This window comes from Macrotis lagotis, chromosome X (assembly GCF_037893015.1).
Source record: "Macrotis lagotis isolate mMagLag1 chromosome X, bilby.v1.9.chrom.fasta, whole genome shotgun sequence".
NCBI lineage: Eukaryota > Metazoa > Chordata > Mammalia > Peramelemorphia > Peramelidae > Macrotis > Macrotis lagotis.
The window spans coordinates 284,499,639-284,517,957 of NC_133666.1; the positions used below are offsets into that span (position 1 = coordinate 284,499,639).

An 18,319-nucleotide genomic window follows, 5' to 3' on the forward strand; every position below is an offset into this window, starting at 1 on the left:
GAATAGTCCTTGTACTTTGTTCAAACCATGAGTGATTTTTCACAGGGATGATAAACATACTAAATACTGGAGGAAGGATGTATTATTCAAAGGTACTCTCTATCATGTGATTGCATGTCCCTCTTCAGCCACATTTCTGAGCCTTGACTTGACTTTTGTGTGAGTAGAAATATAGGAACCAGGTGGGGTTGACCAGTAGCAGTACCTGTTGTTTTTATGTTTTTATAGTGTTGGTGACATTTTAGTGACTTTAACAGGCTTAATTTTTACGTCTCACTCTAGGAAATCCTTCTAAAAAGCTTCTAGATAAACATTATGACATATCAAGGTTATCCATGAATTTATTTATATTTTTCTCTTTGAAAATGGATTAAAATAAAGACAATGTATAGGAGAAAAATAAGAAATACAATTAAAGTTTAAGTCCTTACCTTCTATATATAGGACAGTTCCATTAATGTATTGGGTAGAAGAATTAAAAACACAAAAGGCATTTGTCCCAAGAACACTGAGAAAAGGAACATTATTCACTTCAAACTTTGTTGCATGGGAATTCAGTTTTATTCCTTGTATAGGTATCTTGTCATAAAAAAATTCTATTTTGTCCTTGTCTGTCTTGGAAATGCAGCAAAAGGTGATATTGGAACCTTCTTCAATAAAAACTTTCTCCTTAGGGAAAAAATGAAATTGACCTGAGGAGTCCTGTCCTACAAAACACAGGAAAAAATCAACAGTCAAAATCTCATACACACCAAACATCTCATATCACAATGTGTGATATCAATGATAGACTACAATTTTTTCGAAAGGTCTTTAAAACTGCAAAATGAGCGCTCTGCCCTGTGAGGTGGGAGTATAGATTATTAATTCCATTTTCGTCAGTAATGAGACTCAGAGAGGGAAAAATAACTTGCCTAGTATCCACTAGAAAAACATCAGAGCTAAGATTCAAACCCAGGTCCTCTGAGATTCTACATTTGGTATTCTGTACTTCACTACCTATCACAGAAACAGGAGGGCAGCAGCACCAAACAACCAGCCATCATCTGGTGGGACGCTTGTCAGGATCCTTGAAGGAATCTGGAGGAGGCAGGCACATCAAAGAAGCAAGAAAAGTTGTACAAAAATAACTTAAAGTTATAACTGCAGGGACTACTGAGCAGAATCAGCAAAGCATTTTAAGGGCAAATACTTCCTCCCTCTCCAATTCCTTCTTAGTAAACAAAACTGTGGATGCTTCTAAGACTAGACTTGACAGGCCCTTTTTGCAGGGTCTTTTGATCACTTGTTTAATGGTTCCATTTTTCCAGTAAGCAGGATAATTGTTTTATAAATTAAACATCTACCATAGTGGTAGACAGTCAGATTTGAAAAGGGAGAAAGGGGGAAAGTTCTATTTCACATTTTACTCCCATATAATAATAATAGCAATTATAAAAATATTTACTTTAGCACTGTATGACATTTTACTATTTACAAAGTGCTTTACAAATATTATCCCATTTGAGCCTCACAATGGAAGGGAGGTTCTAGTATCCTCTCCATTTTATATATGGGTAAACTGAGGCATAGAGAAGTCAAATAATCTGTTTAGGATTTCCACAGCTAGTAAGGGTCTGAGTCAGAATTTGAATTCTGGTTTTCCTGACTTCAGATTCAGAACTCTATCCACTGTTTACTTGCACCTGCAAGTAGTGCATCCCCAGTAGGTCACATATACATCATGACCAACAGATGTTAGCAGCTATTTGGAACCTACCTGCAATAATGGATGTTTGTGAAATAATGTGTATTATTCCAATTGCCCCTAGTAGCCTGATTGGGTTCTTGTCTGATAGAGAAGGTAAAGTCAGCATAAACAGACAGAATATACATGTTTGAGTCATGAAACTTTCTTTGACAAAGCATTTAGCATAGTACTTAGCCTGTCCCATGGAAATGCTTAATTAATATGGATGACTGACTAAGTATCTCCAAGTAGATAAATAATATTGATGAGATATGCTTTCTATATAGCCTTCCAGAAGCATAGCAGTGCTAATCTTGTTTAAAACTTAGGAGGATCAAAAAGAAAATTGAAACAATGAAATATTTTCCCTAGAATAGACATAATATGGAAGAAGAAAGAAAATTCAAAATCAGCCTTCTACAATGCAATTTTTAAAACTTAACTGATGTCTTTACACTCTGATTTAAGTATGAATAAACTTCAAAATTCTGTTCTAAATTTTCCCAGATGGAAGCAAATACTCAAGAACTATAAATGAATATTTTAATTATAAAAGCATTTCACTTTAGCCTTTAACTTATATTTCAGGAATTGGGGAAAAAGAGGGGTTCCCCACTTGAGATGTCTCCAATATAATAAACTATAGATGTGACAAAGCCCTCTTTATGCAGATTGTCCACTCTTGTCAACACAGACTCTTGGAACCATCTTGTCTGTGACACCAATGGGTTAAATAATTATATCTAGCATTATATAATGCCCCTTAAAGTTTACAAAAAGCTTCTCATTTATTATCTCATTTGTTCCCCTTAATAACCCATTAGGAGATGGGTATTATCTATATTACTGTCATTTTAGAGACAAGAAAAGTGAAGGAGAGAGGTTAAGTAACCTGACCAGAGTCACACAGCTAGAAAGTATTTAAGATAGGATTTGAACTTGAGGCTTTCTGACTTGAAGATCATTCTCTAGCTGCTGGTTAAATAACCTGACCACTCTCAACAGAGCCAGTAAATACCAGAGGTAGAGTCTTCCGAACTTCAAGGTTTCCTGACTCTTTCTTTTATGCTATGAGTATTCTTGATTTCTGGGAGCATTTTTTGATTTGGTGGGGCTTAATAAATGTTTGTTGAATTGGAAACGAGAGAGAAAAATAAGGAGAGCAAGATAGTAAATCATAATGGTGATAAATGACAATAAGACATTTAGAATGAAGATAGACTGGATGCTTAGACAAATGGTGCTGCCTCTACTGTCCAGCTGTTTGGAATTCTCTTCTCTGCCTCTAATTCAGGCCTTCATTGTTATTGAGTCATTTCAGTCATGTCCTACTTCTCATGACTCATTTGGGTTTTTCTTGGCAGAGATATTCAAGTGGTTTGCCACTCTTTCTCCAGCTCATTTTACAGATGAAGAAACTGAGGCAAATAGAATTAAGAGACTTGCCCAGGACACAACTACTAAGTGTTTGAGTTCAGATTTGAACTGAGGAAGTTGAGTCTTCCTGATTGCAGGACTGGCACTCTATCCACTGTTCTACCTAGTTGCCCAGTTTAGGCTCTCATCATCTTTCAAATAACTTTTTAACTCATTCTCCTTCCTTTTATATCTCCCCACTCCAATCTGTTCTCCAGCTCATTTGCTAAATAAGATTCTCCTAAAGCAAAGATTTGATCATATCAATACTCTGCTTTATAAAGTTCAGTAATTCCTTCTCACCTTCAACATCAAATATAGAGTCCTTTGTTAGATCTTTAAAGCTCTTCATAGCCTGGTCCCTTTTTATCTTTCCAGTCTTCTAATAATGCTCCTCTCCATGGCTTTATGATTCTGACACACTGGCCTTTTTACTCTTCCTCATAAATGAGGCTCCAAATGTTCTCTTTGACCTATACTCCTTGAATATATGACTTCCTTTAAGATTCACCTCAAGAAAATGTGCCAGCTCCTCCAGGCTTTCCTTCCTCTCCTAGCTATTTGTGCCATCCTCTCTAAGGTTACTTTCTGTCTACTCTGTATTTATCTTATATGTTCTAATGAAATATCTATGTACATCTCCCTCATTAGAATGTAATTTCCTTGAGGTGCAGGGACTTTTTTTTTGCTTTATAGTTGAATCCCTAAAGCACAATGACTTAGAATATGACAAGTACTTAATGAATTTTTGTTGATTAAAACATTTTTTGAAATGGTAGGTTGGTAGAAATTTTCCAGGTTAAAAAAAAAGGGCAGATTCAGCTGAAATTTGCAAGTAATTATGACAACCCACAGCATTTTGATGAAAGGAAGAATAGCTTAGACTAATATTTTAATATAATACTTTTAAGGAAGTTCCAGTATCACAGTGGTTTAAATTATTAATTAATTTTGTCAAGTAAGCTTAGACTACCAATAGATTTTATTGTTACTTTTTTGTTTTTATATCACTTAGATTTCCCTCTATATCCTTCCCTTTATTCCCTGTCAGAAATCTACACTTTACAATAAAGGATTTGGGGGTGAGGGGGAGAAATCAACAAAAAAGTATTATTTGATATATCAAAAAATGTGATAAAGTGCTATTCTATACCAATAAACCACACACCTCTGCAAAGGAATTGGCAGGGGGAAGGGGTTGGAGACAAATGAAAACTATAATTTTTTAAAAAGACTTTGAAACTATATGATCATTCCTCTCATTAACATGAAATTCCTTAGAGGATGACATAGCAACCTAAACCTGTCATTTCCTTTCTAGGCCAGCTGTTTCCTGTTTATTAGAAGCTAGTTACACTTTAGGGAAAAAATGCTATTTGTATAAACTATTAGAGGGGGGGAAATCCTGAAAAACAAGTAGGATGAAGATATCCAAGTTATGAAAGATATTACATACTTGGATAAATTATAGGAATGAGTTCAAGAGAGCTATTAAGGGGCAGCTAAGTGGTGCAGTGGATAGAGCACTGGCCCTGGAGTCAGGAGGACCTGGGTTCAAATCTTACCTCAGACACTTAATGATTACCTAGCTGTGTGGCCTTGGGCAAGCCACTTAACCACATTACCTTGCAAAACACACACACACACACACACACACACACACACACACACAAAGAGCTATTAAAATGACCAAAAGTCTTAAGTTTCCACTACAGCTACTGGTGCACAGCTGACCAAGGCTGGCCTCTAGGAAAGTGTGAAGTAGGCTAAGGGTGTCTCTTGACTTTAGGTAATCAACAACTGGTGTCTTTATGCTGTTCAGTTCTTCTCTCCTGTCTGCTCTCCATTAGCTGAGTTTCCTATGTTTCCTCAGACTATTTCATGCAACCAGACTTTTCCCACAAACTCCAACAATATATATTGTTATATTTCAGTTCTTCAAGGTCCTACTTTCTGAAGTGAGTTTATTTGATAAACTAATCCTGGTAGGTGTTAATGGGTTCATGTTTTGTTCTTCCTAGACAACAGTTAAATTTTATTTCTCCTAGAAATAAATTGCCATAATCCAAAGAAATGGTTTTTAATGATAGGTGACAGATTTAAGCATAAATAGGCCTTTGGAGGCCCATAAAAGAAATGGAATGATAATAACAACAGCAGCAATCTAAGCTAACAATTCATGTTTATTATGGGTATTCACAATTTATAGTGTTTTCCTAAACAACTTCATGAAGTAATTGAGTATTAAAGGGGTTAAGTGACTAATTGGATTCAAATTCTGCTTCTGATGTTTGCTGTCTGTGTGAACTTGGACAAATCATTTACTCAACCTTGATATTCAATTTCCTCATCTGTAAAATGAGGTCCCTTTCTGGTCTAAACCTACATTCCATGGAAACCTTTTGTATTATAAGTTTGAATGTCCATCTGGCTATGAATCACTTAAAATTAGGAGACCATGTTTTAAAGGCCTTTTTCTTCTTACCCTCTGATTTCACACTTGGGCTCCAGGAACTCCAGATCCTAGACTCCGGGAATCTTTCATCATCCACCATACTTCTGATTCTTACAAAATGAGATGTGCATTCTAAAGGAAGTGCTGAATGCCAACACCATTGCAGAGTTTTATTAGACTTCAAGGTTGTTGTATAATTTTTCTGAAAAATAAAGAAATAGAGAATTAATGTGAAAACCAATGGACCTTCTGAACCAAAGTTGGGTTCAAGTGACAAGATCTATACTGAACAATATAATGTCTTAACTGCCACAAAATGACTCTGGATTGACACATTATTGATGATCTTGTCACTGTTGAATTGTGAGGGTTATTATCTCCCAGACCTTGAGGTTACTATATGAATAGGATCTTTGAGAACTTAAAGAGCAGACACAGCAACCCACTTTTCCTGCTCTGCTTTCTTCTAAGAGAAGTCCTCACCTGGTTCTCCTGCTCCCTTTTCAGCTATATAGCCACAGTATAAACATGAGAAATTAATCTGAAACTATTCCTCTAACAATAACAAACCATGTACATCCATTAAATAGCAAAACCTCTGGTCAACAAAACCTGAGGTCAAATTTGATCCCAGACACTTAATAATTACCTAGCTGTGTGGCTTTGGGCAAATCACTTAACCCCATTACCTTGCAAAACACACACACACACACACACACACACACACACACAAACACACACACAGCTATTAAAATGACCAAAAGTCTTAAGTTTCTACTACAGCTACTGGTGCACAGCTGACCAAGGCTGGCCTCTAGGAAAGTATGAAGTAGGCTAAGGGTGTCTCTTGACTCTAGGTAATGACTCCCATCACATTGGGATCAAATATAAAATCTTCTGTTTGACATTCAAAACCCTTCATCATCTACTCCTTTCATGCATGTTTCCAGTTTTCTTATAACTTACAATCCCACCCCAATGCATTCTGTGATCCAGTGTCGTTGGTCTCCTGAATATTCTTCAAATAAGACACTTCATCTCCTAAATACACATTTTTACTGGCTGATCCCCCTGGAATCTTCTTCCTCCTTATCTCTAAACTTCCCTAGCTTCCTTCATGCTCAAATTCAGCTAAAATCCCACCTTCTAGCCTTCCCTCTGCTAATAACTTGCAATTTTTCCTGTATATATATATATATATATATATATATATATTAATATAAATCTTCAGTGTGTGTGTGTGTGTGTGTGTGTGTGTATGTGTATCTGTGTCTCTGTGTGTGTACATTCACACTCTTTTTTATGTAATTGTTTGTATGTTGTCTTCCTTGTTTGTTTGTCTGTGACCTCTCTGAGAGGGACTGTCTTTTGTTCTTTCTGTTATCAGAACTTAGCAGTGAATGGCACATGGTAGGCACTATTGAACTTTTTCCTAGTGATTTTGCTACTAGGTCTATACATCAGCGAGAGCAAAGAAAGAGGAGAAAAACCCTTATGTACCAAAATATTTATAGCTTCTTTTTGTAGTGGCAAAGAACAGAAAACTAAAGAGGTGCTCATCAATTAGGGAATGGCTGAACAAATAAATATTTGAATCTAATATAATACTATGGTGTTACAAGAAATGATAAAAATAATGGTTTCCAGAGATATATGGGTGTGAAAAGATAAAAAATTTTATATTACCTTTGATTTTTATTGTATGGATTGTACAACTTAATTTATTTTATGTTGTATTAATTTAATTATTGCAACTGTTCCTTTTTTTTTTTAGGTTTTTGCAAGGCAAATGGGGTTAAGTGGCTTGCCCAAGGCCACACAGCTAGGTAATTATTAAGTGTCTGAGACTGGATTTGAACCCAGGTACTCCTGACTCCAGGGCTGGTGCTTTATCCACTGCACGTAACTGTTCCTTTCTGCCTGAATTCACCTGAACTTGGTCCTACTCTAAATTAGTTTAAAAGGCATGGCTGAAAGGGAATGTTGCTATTGCTCATGAAGTTAGCCTTTGGGGCATCTGCTTGTTATCTTATAAACCCCAATCAGTGTGACACTATCACACTACCCCCATATACATATATATATATATATATATATATATATATATATATATATATATATATATATATATAAAACTTATCCTTGCCTATCTTTGTGCAATTAAAGGAGATCAAGTCTGGTGGTTCTGGCCTCCTAACAAAAATTATAAGAGGCAGATGAGTACCATAAAATGATGAATATTTCTTAATTGTAAGAGAAGAGTACAATTCGCCACTCTTGAATGCCAACACATTTTTCCCAATGTAACCAATTTTAAATGTTCCCCAAATACACAGACCCTGCTCCCCCATTCCTATGTGTTAATTAAAAGGATCTCCTTGTTCTTGTTCTCATTGGAGTTGCTGGCCATAATGGTGACCAGTATGACCCATTTTGTTGTTAAACTGAATTTAATTGGAGTATGTACCTCAGGTTACCTTTATTACATGTACTCACCACAGAAAATTTGTATGAACTGATGCAGAATGAAGTGAGTAGAACAAGGATAACAATTTATATTACTCAAACAACATTGTAAAGACAACTTTGAAAATCTTAAGAATTCTGATCAATGCAACAATCAACAGTCATTTCAATGAAGCAGGTTACCTGCCTTCTGAAAGAGTGATAATAGATTTAAAATTCAAAATGAGACATTCATTTATGAACATGGACAATATGGGAAATTATTTTACTTGACTATGCATATTTATTACAAGGGATTTGTTGATTTTTTTCTCTCCTAAACTGAATGGGAAGGAAATGAGAGGTTGAAAAAATATTTGTTAATTAATTAAAAAACCAAAATATTTTTAAAATAAAATGAGCAGCCAAAGGAAAAAGAATACCAGCACAGAGGTCTGCATTCTTCCTGATTTTATCTATTATCTAAGCATTGCTTCAGAGTGGGAGAGGAACTAATACCCCAATTAGGGTAATTTGTGGCAGTAGCTGCCTATTAGATCATCCTACAGTTCAAAGTGCCTTTCCTCTATGGCTATGACCACATTGACTGCCTTAAAACTAATGATTTCATACAGTCACTGATTTTTAAAATTTTGATTTACAATATTGTGAATATCAAGGGTAGGATATTTTAGAAAATAATCTTTTTTTTTTTGGTGGTTGGTTGTTATAAAATTAGAGAGATTTCAGATGCATTTCATTTAAATTAACATTTTTAAGATGAATCCAAGTTATCAGTGACAGAAGACAAAGGGGGTCAGCCTTCTTAGAAAGAAAACAAAACAAAGCAAAAGAAAACAAAGCATAAACTATCTGTGATTTTGAAAATACAGAATTACCAGGTTGGAAATTCCCTCCACCAACAGAGATCATGATTTGTCTATGACTTAATAGATAAGTTCTAAGGAGTTAAGAAAACTGCCAAGAATCACAAAGATAGTGCCAGAGTTTAGAAGACAGAGCAGAGAAGGGGGAGGGGGGGACAGAGGGAAAGAAGGAGGGAGAGAGGAAGATGGAAAAAAGAGAGTGACAGGGAAATAAAAATGATAAGACACAGTCTTCAACAAATTAGTTAGAGATACAATATATGTGTGTGTATCAGTGTGACCTCTGACCCAGGCAGGCTTGAGAGAACAGGGCAGAGTTTGTAGATCTTAAGACATAACACCATTATAGGGTCACAGTGGGTATGGAGTTGTAAGGGCTTTGAAACCAAACTCTATGATTCCTGAGAACCATTCCTCTTTCCACTTACCTCCCTTTATTTTATGCTGTGCCTTAAGACCCCCAGAACTCTGCAGTAAACCCCCTCCCCATTTAGAACTAGACTTTTCCCAGAGATATATATCCTGACAACCATAGACAATCAAAGCCACCAAGAAAACCAGGTTCCTCAGGACTGTACTAATATCAGTTAACTAATATTTCTTAACTATTTACTATACATCAGACAATGTGTAAGTTCTGGAAGATATAAAAAGGCAAAATTACTGTTCCTACCCTCAAAAAGCTTACATTTTATCCCAGGTAATACATTGTATGTAGACACAAATCACATAGTAGGGAATGGGGATGGAGAAAGGGAAGGGGTGATGGATGAGGTTTAACAACAGAATCAAACAGCAATATACACTTGTCTAAACAAACATTCAATCAGTTCAATTTTCATGGAACACTGCTTAAATCATTTGATCAATCAGTCCTTAAGCATTTTAAGTGCTCCATGTGCCAGGCACTTAAGTTCTGGAAAATATAAAGGCAAAAATAGTCCCTAACTTAAAGGAGCTCATAGTTTAAAGAGACACCATGCAAACAGCTGTACCTATACATGATATATGCATAGAAAAATCCTAGAAGAGAGACTCTAGCAGAGGGGGAGACCAAGAAAAGTCTCCTGAAAAAAAGATGGGATTTGAACCAAGTCAGGTGGGAAGTCTATTTTGCCAAAAGAAAGGTGACAGTACAGTCATCTTGGGAGATCCACTACAGGAAACTTTAGAGGGGAAAACAGGTTGGTGTTTTGTCAGTTATCTGCAACACTGGCTGCCTTCTTGCCCTAAAGACAATTGTCCTATTTTTTGTTTCCTTTAATTGTGTAATAGTATTCCATTATCCTCTTCCCAAGGCCCCTCTCTCAATAATTTTGCCTCTATATTGAGGGGAGGAGTCCTGTCTAATACTGTCAAGAACATAACCATCATTTTTGTTGGTTTCCAGAGTTGCTTTTAGTCAGTAATTTGTCTTGATATTCATATTCCTTGTTGCTATTGAGCTATCTGATTTATGTTCCTGTGAACCTTTGTCAATGTGGTTTTCTTGGCAGAGAAACTGAAATAGTTTGCCATTTCCTTCTCTAGGGGAAAACAGAGGCTAAGTGATGTACCCCAAAGCCATACAGCTAGGAAGTTACTGAGACTGGATTTGACCTCGGGCCTTCCTGACTCTAAGTTCAGCATTATTTACTATGTCACCTAGATGCCCCATATTCTCTAATAGGAGCTATAATGACCAATGGTTTGCTATCACTGTGTTTTCTGATGGGTCTTCCTTCTTGTCCTTATGTTAAAAAATTTAGGAGTCTTATTCCATTCAGGGTTCTCCAAAAGGTAGGGAAAAACTGTCAGCTCTTTATTCCCTTGTTTCTTGCTATAGATTTTTTGCTTGAGACAGTGACTTGTAGATGACAAGAAATAACTTAAGTAATAACTCAACTGAAAATTAGTTTGTACTTGTCCTACATTGATGGTGTGCTGTGATTCCTCATGAATATGGGAGGAAACAAAACCAATTTAAGGTCAATCTTCCAGGGGATTCTCCTCACCCTTGTGAGGAAGGACTCCTAGACTGTTCTGTTTATCATAAGGAGGCTGTCAGCTAATACCTTGTCTTATAGTTTCACACAGGATACATAGAAAGGGTTAAAGTCTTACCCCTATGAACTAGGTTTAGAAAAAGTTCATTAACCCAAGTCCAAAAAATAAAGGAATTGGGCTGCCTGAGCCACCATAAACCAAATGCTACCCTTGAGGAGCCCAAATTTACCATCCCTCAAACTACCTGGTCAGAGTTGTTTGCCTACTCAGTTATCATTTGGGTCAGAGGAATGAGTTCCTGATGTGCTGACCCTAATTGTTAGATAATCTTCTAGAGATAAAAGCTCCCATTTCAATGCTAAGCTGGGTATAATATAATTTGAGGGGTTGCCCATTCCCCAAGTGCTGCCTTTTATAGTCGTAGCCCAGAACTCCTAACATTGCTGAGTCAGATGACTAGAGATGCCATACTCAAAAAGTAGGTCTTTCCAATCAAATATTTCCATCTCTTATGGTTCAAAACTTCCCTCTGACCACTATATATGGGCTTTGTACTCTTCTTTCATCTTAGTAATTCAATATATTCTAATTGAACCTTCTTATTGTTTTCCAGAAGGCCAATTAGTGGCATAGTCATGTCAGTCAAGGCTGCCACAACCTTAAGTTTAGCATTCTCTGCTAAGTAGCCATTTAAATTCTTACATGCCCATCTGAAAGAATTCTGTCATTTCCCAAAAGGTCCTCAACTGACCAAATTTGTAGAGCAGAGCATGCTCCCAAGGGTAGTTACAGAAAAATCTTGTTCACCTATTCCTGTGAAATCCCTAATTCCTTTTAAGGCTCAAGTTCAAATTCTCCTTTCTGTATGAAGACTTTCTAGGTCCTCTTAACCGCTAGTACCTTCCCCTTGAAGGTCATCTTTTACCTGCTTTATATGAATTTAGTACACAATATACATATATATATATATATATATATATATATATATATATATATGTATATATGTTGTCTCCCCCCATTAGACTGTAAGTTCCCTAAGGGCAGGGACTGTTTTACATCTACTTTTATGTCCCTGGTACCTAGCATGGTCATGGAGGTGACATATAGGTGTTTCATAAATGCTCGCTGGCTTGATAGTTCAAAACACCAGAAACCCCGTCACAAAGTACTGAGAATTCTCTATCCAGGGCTCCTCTCTTCAATTAAAGGAACTGTCCATTGCAGTACTTTCCTAATTTCTCTTTTCTGGAGGATGTTGCTCTTAACACCACTACATGTAACAAAAAGCTATCCACCTAGCAGATTATAAACCCTAATATGCTTCATTTTGTGCTTATACCCCTACACCTAGCATAGTACATCACATAATTTTAATAAGTTTTTTAATTGATACACTTTGAAACATATGTTAGAACAAAGAACCTTTTTATTAAAAAAATAGAAATAACTTAAGTAATAACTCAACCGAAAATTAGTTGTTGCTTTCCTTGCATTGACGGTGTACCATGATTCCTCACTGATATGGGAGGAAGCAAAATCAATTTAAGGTCAAGAGAGTCCCACAGCAATCAAACTATCTCTAATAGTCCTGCTTCCTATTAATCAGGCCATGGAGTGGAACAATTCTGGTAAAGGCAAGTGAGAAGGATACCTTGCATAATATACCCTCACTATAATTGTGTGACTCACACCACCAATCACTTGGTTGATAGTAGCAGTAGTAGTAGTAGCAGTAGTAGTAGCAGTAGTAGTAGACAACAAGACAGTCAAACTTTCGCTTATCAGTTAGTTCTCCTGTGGCATACAAGAAATTCATTGGCAGTCACACACAACTGTTTGCTCCTTAACCAATCAATCATCCAACAAGGACTCCACCAAGCTTCTGGTTCTTACTTTCCAGACAAAAGTTGATACCTAGAATAGTCACATGGGGAAACTCTCACCCCAAGGTACACCTGTCATTTGAGGCACATGATTCTTTCAGGGAAACAGACCTAATTTAGAATATGAATTGAACTATTAACTTCAAATGTAGTCTTCCTAAAATATAAGTTTTGATCAGGTTATTACTCTCTTGCTCAACATTCAATAGTCCTACAATAATAAAGTTCAAACTCCTTAGTTACCCTTCATAATTAGACCTTAGTCCATCTTTCCAGCTTATGACTTTCCTCTGTGAACTCTCTAATCTAGCCAACTGGTCTCCAAATATAACTTGTATTTTCCCATCTCTATATCCATGTTTAAATAGCTCTTTCTGATTTTCCTTTCAGCTCTCCTCATTAAATTCCAACCAAATCTTCAAGGATGTGGTCAAAACCTACTCCACCATAAAGTCTAATTTGATTATCTCTCCAACCCCTGAATTGTCATCCCTATACAAATACACATAAATTGCTCTGCAGGTCAGAGCATAATAATACTAGATGCTGAGAAAGACATAATATTTAGTTAAGATAAAGTTCTTACTTTCTAGGAGTTTACAACTTAGTGAAAATTGAGATAGCACTACAGAGAAATGTAATGTAGATTATAAAATGTACTGCTTTACAAAAGTTATCTGCATACATGGCTAACCTCTTTAACTAGACTAAGCTCCACAAATAGCAACATATAATTTTAATACATGGTATGCATAATAAACAATCAAATACAGATTTAAAATTGGAAGAGACCCTAGAGAGTGAGAGTGAGAGTGAGAAAACTGACATAATTGATTGGATATGAGGAGTGAGAGAAGTTAAAAGCAAAAAATAAATAATAGAGCCAGGATCTCAGATCCAGTACTTTTCTAATTACAATTTATTTAAAATTTCTCATGAGTTCCACTTTGTCCTGTAAAACTCCCTAGTTGTGCAGCAAAATATCTCCTCTATTCTTCTTTTTTAATGGCCAGAAAAAGGAGACAACAAACCAATTTCACTTCCTGAGCAGGACTCTTTCTATACTTAAGTTTCTCATATTTAAGGAGAGTCCTACATACAAACAGAGGGAACAAAAAGAGGCCACACCAAATAGGATACTCTCTGCCCCCTTTTCAGGCTACCTACAGACAGAAATGAACTAATGCATGAACATATTACTGAAGTCTTACCAATAAGAACTGACCACATCAATACACACTTGAACCAATTCTTCCTTCTCCCCCCATCTAGACAGGGGAGATCTGTGACTGTTTTAACTTTGTTGTATAGTTTTTTCTTTGGATTATGTCCTCTATGCTTAGATATTCAAGTTATATACCTTTCATTATATTATAAGAACAAATGGTTTTATTGTACTTTTATTGTAAATATATCACTATGGTAATCACAAGTATAGTGGGTACCATAATGCAATATACTTTTTGTTGCATTGATTTACAGTGGCTTTTTTTGTGGGCATTGAACCTGTCCTCTATTGATGGCTAATGGATCTTTCCTCCCTTTTTTGGAGTTGTAAATGATGATTACATACCACCACTATCATAGTCTGATTTCTTTTAAAGATCTGAGCTCCCAAGGCAGATCTTTTATTAACTGAAATATCAGCTTGAATTAGGATCTTTTAATGATAAATGACTTCTAAGCTTAACAAGATTATTTATTAACTTACTACAAGGATTAACCTACTACAAATCTTCAAAGATGTGGTCAAAACCTACTCCACCATAAAGTCTAATTTGATTATCTCTCCAACCCCTGAATTGTCATTCCTATGCAAATATACATAAACTGCTCTGCATGTCAGAGCATAATAATACTAGATGCTGAGAAAGACATAATATTTAGTTAAGATAAAGTTCTTACTTTATCATCACTGACACTCTATAATGTGTGGAATGAGAGTAGGAAGATTGTACAGGTGATAGTAGTCTAATGGAACTCTGGGTATGGATTCACACAAAGATAACAGATAATTGTGGTGGTGAGAATTGTTACAGATAACCCAAGAAAAGAAATTCCTAGCAATGTAGGATAGATGCCTTCTTTGCAATTTATTATTTTTGAGAATTGTCTGGAACACTGAGAAATTAAGTGACTATGCCCAGGGTCATATTAGCTAATATGCATCTGAATCAGGACTTACTTAAACCTGGATTTTTCTTAGTTGAAGTCAACTCTCTATTCACAGGTCATGCTGCCTCTATAGGATAGATAGTTTGAAAATATTTGATTTTGAAAATCGGAACTCATGACAACTCCTCATGGGGGAAAAAAACAACTTCAGGAAGATATGGTAATGGTATCTTGTAGCAGGCCTGAATGATCAGTTCCAGAAAACAACCAACAACTCAGGGCTGCATTCCTAACATAAAAAAATTAGTCCTACAATTTAGAAACAAACTTTATAAGCTAAAGAGCATCTGGAGAAGGGTAACTTAGATTGTGAAAGGGATTGAATTCATTTTACATGAAGATGGACCAGAAGGAACTGGGGACATTTAGCTAGAAGTATGGGTGAGGGTTAGATAGTTGTGTTTATGTATTTGAAGGATTGTCCTGTGGGAGAAGGATATAAATTTATACTGTTTGACCACTGGGCAGAACCAGGAATAAAGGATGAAAGTTGCAAAGGGAAAATTTAGAAATGAAATATGAAAAAACTTTCCAAAAGTGGAATAGGAAGGTGGTGGCTTCCACTTCATTAGAGATCTCCAAGCATAAACTTCATGACCACCAGGTATGTTGTAGTGGGGATTCTCTGTTAGGATTGTGAAAGATAGCCACCAAGACCACTTCCAACTTTAAAATCCTTTGATTTGTTGAAAATAATAATATTACAATGGAAATATAGAGAGCTGGTTGCTGTCAGATCAACTATGAAAGTAGAACATTTCTAGTACCACAATATTGCTTATTCAACCTAGGAATAATGTTGAAAAATAGCTTGATTTATCTGAATTAATTAAATGGATAGTCCTAAATATTTGCTTCCCTTTGTTTTAAACAGTAAGATTATTTAAAAAATATTCTTAAATTTTCAATGAGATTAGGTTAGTCATATATCTAGAGATGGACAATGAGCTAAGACAGAATTCTATAGTAGAAGAAACTGAACAGGATTATATCTGGGAAATTGCAAAGTGCTTTTTAACAATCCTAAATCACTCTCTCCTATAAAGCCTAATTCTTTAATGCTAATATTTTTCCAGGATTAAATTCACAAAGTAAAAAGATAAGTGCTTTAGCATCTCATTTAGTAATTTGAAAAAAATAATTCTCCCTAGGAGTTGGTGCACTATTTTTTGCTAATGTCAAAATAATGATTGAGAAAAGAGCTTTCAACTTCTAGGAAATTGAATTTGTCCAAATTTTATCAAAAATTCTAAGTGCACTGGGAATATTAAGCCAGTATCAAAAGTCCAAGGGTAGGTCACTTGAAGGAAATGTGATAAATAAATTAGGAATTATAAGACAAGAAAATGAAAGGGATTTACAATAGTACTTCTTTAAATGCAAGATCTTTTCATGTACCTAGATGACTAAATTCATAAAAATTCAATTTCCACAAAAAGTTACAGATACATTGTATTATGGTGAATATATTCAAGTGGAGATTTCTGAAGTTCCAACATGTAGCTTGGGACAAATTTCCTTTGCACTATCCAATTACACCTCAAGTGTACTTACGTCAGACTGAATAAGACATATCCAAAGAAGGGTTATCAGGGTGAAGAGAGGACTAGAAATTGTCATAGAAGGACTAATTGAAGAAGTTGTGAAATTTTAACCTAGAGAAGATAGTGACAGTGGTGGAACAAAAGGAAGGCATGATGAATTCCATCTCATTAGATGCCTTCAAGTAGAGGCTGAATGTCCAACCAACTCCTTGTCATCCTTGTAGTAGTCATGAAATGATGAATCCCTACTTGAACAAGCTGGCCTTTGAGATCCCTTACAATTGTAGGTTTCTGTAAAGTAGTCTGCTGCATATTACTTAACATGACTTTGTGCGAGAAACAGTGTAAAAGATACCAAGGACCCTTATAAAAGGAATGGCCATTCATATATGGAGAGATAACAGATCAATGTCCTGAACAGGGGTTGCATGGGTTTCTAAAAAATTTAAAGGGACAAGAGGAAGGCCTTCAGAATATTGGAAAGATCTTTGGGGTGAAAGGTAATAGAAAAACATGAACAGGAATCATACTGAATGAGAAGATATAGATAGAATGGTTCTGCATTGGTGAAAGGAATAATTCCAGTGATGAAATCAGAGTCTTAAAAAGAATCCAATTTAGGCTCAAGAAGAGGAATTTAGGTGGGAATGGAAGGAGGTTTTTCTAGACTTTGTACCCTTATAATATAATTCTTAGCCCCTTCTTAAAATCAATCAACATGAAATTATTAAGAGCCTGACCTTAAATTTTTCTCAGCAGTTCAGTGCTCCAGGACAATTCTTAGAGACATATTATGGAAAATGTCATCCATATGCAGAGAAAAAACTATGGCGTTTTTCAGTAAAGCATATTATGTTCACTTTTCAAAAACTTCTTTTATGTTTTTTCTTTCTTTCTCATGTTTTCCCCCTTAGTTCTAGTTTTTCTTTCACAGCATGATTAATATAAAATTATGTTAAATGGATTTAACATGTACAACTTAAATCAGATAGAATATTATGAGTGAAGAAATGAAATAAGGTCAGTGTGATTGACCCTTAAGGATCAAAACTCAAATGTAAGAAATGTATTTATTGGTCAGGAGACATTCCTTCACTGTTCCCCTCCCCATCTCCCCACATAAGTTCCCCTACTCTTATGGTTAACTTTAGTCCTCCAGATTAAGAAACAAGGTGATAGCCTTGATTCCTCACTCTCTTACTCCTCATATCTAATCAATTGTAAATTCCTGTTAATTTTGCCTTTGCATCTCTCCAAGCTGGTCCTTTCTCTCCCCTGACATGACCACCATGATGTTGACAGTCCCCCATCACATCAAACCTAGATTATTTCAATAGCCTTCTAGTTGGTTTCCCTGCCTTAAATATCTTCCCCATTCCAGTTCATCCTTCATTTAGCCACTAAAGTGATTTTCCTATGGAACAGATCTGACCATATCACTTCCTAATAAATTCTTGTGGCTCCCTATTTCCTCCAGAATATTTTTTAATTTTTTTTTTAGATTTTTCAAGGCAATGGGGTTAAGTGGCTTGCCCAAGGCCACTCGGCTAGGTAATTATTAAGTGTCTGAGGTAGAATTTGAACCCAGGTACTCCTGACTCCAAGGCCAATGCTCTATTCACTGTGCCACCTAGCTGCCCCTCCTCCAGAATAAAATATAAAAATTCTCTGGATTTTAAAGTCCTTTGTAATATAATCTTCTTTCACCTTTCTAGCCTTCTTATACTTTATTCCTCATCTCATATTTTATTACCCATCCAAAAGCAATGGACTCCTTGCTGTCCTTTACACACAACACT

The 18,319-nt window shown here is 35.8% G+C and overlaps 1 protein-coding gene across 4 annotated transcripts in view; it reads right to left on the reverse strand.

Moving 5' to 3' along the window:
* OSMR (oncostatin M receptor) overlaps positions 1-18,319 on the reverse strand; it is an 80,847-nt gene that overhangs the window by 32,834 nt on the left and 29,694 nt on the right. For all 4 annotated transcript variants that reach the window (XM_074206798.1, XM_074206797.1, XM_074206800.1 and 1 more), the window contains 2 exons: positions 5,631-5,802; positions 432-707 (listed from right to left, as the gene is read on the reverse strand). In XM_074206798.1, the coding sequence (XP_074062899.1) occupies positions 432-707; positions 5,631-5,802 (448 nt within the window). The remainder of the gene's footprint in view (positions 1-431; positions 708-5,630; positions 5,803-18,319) is intronic.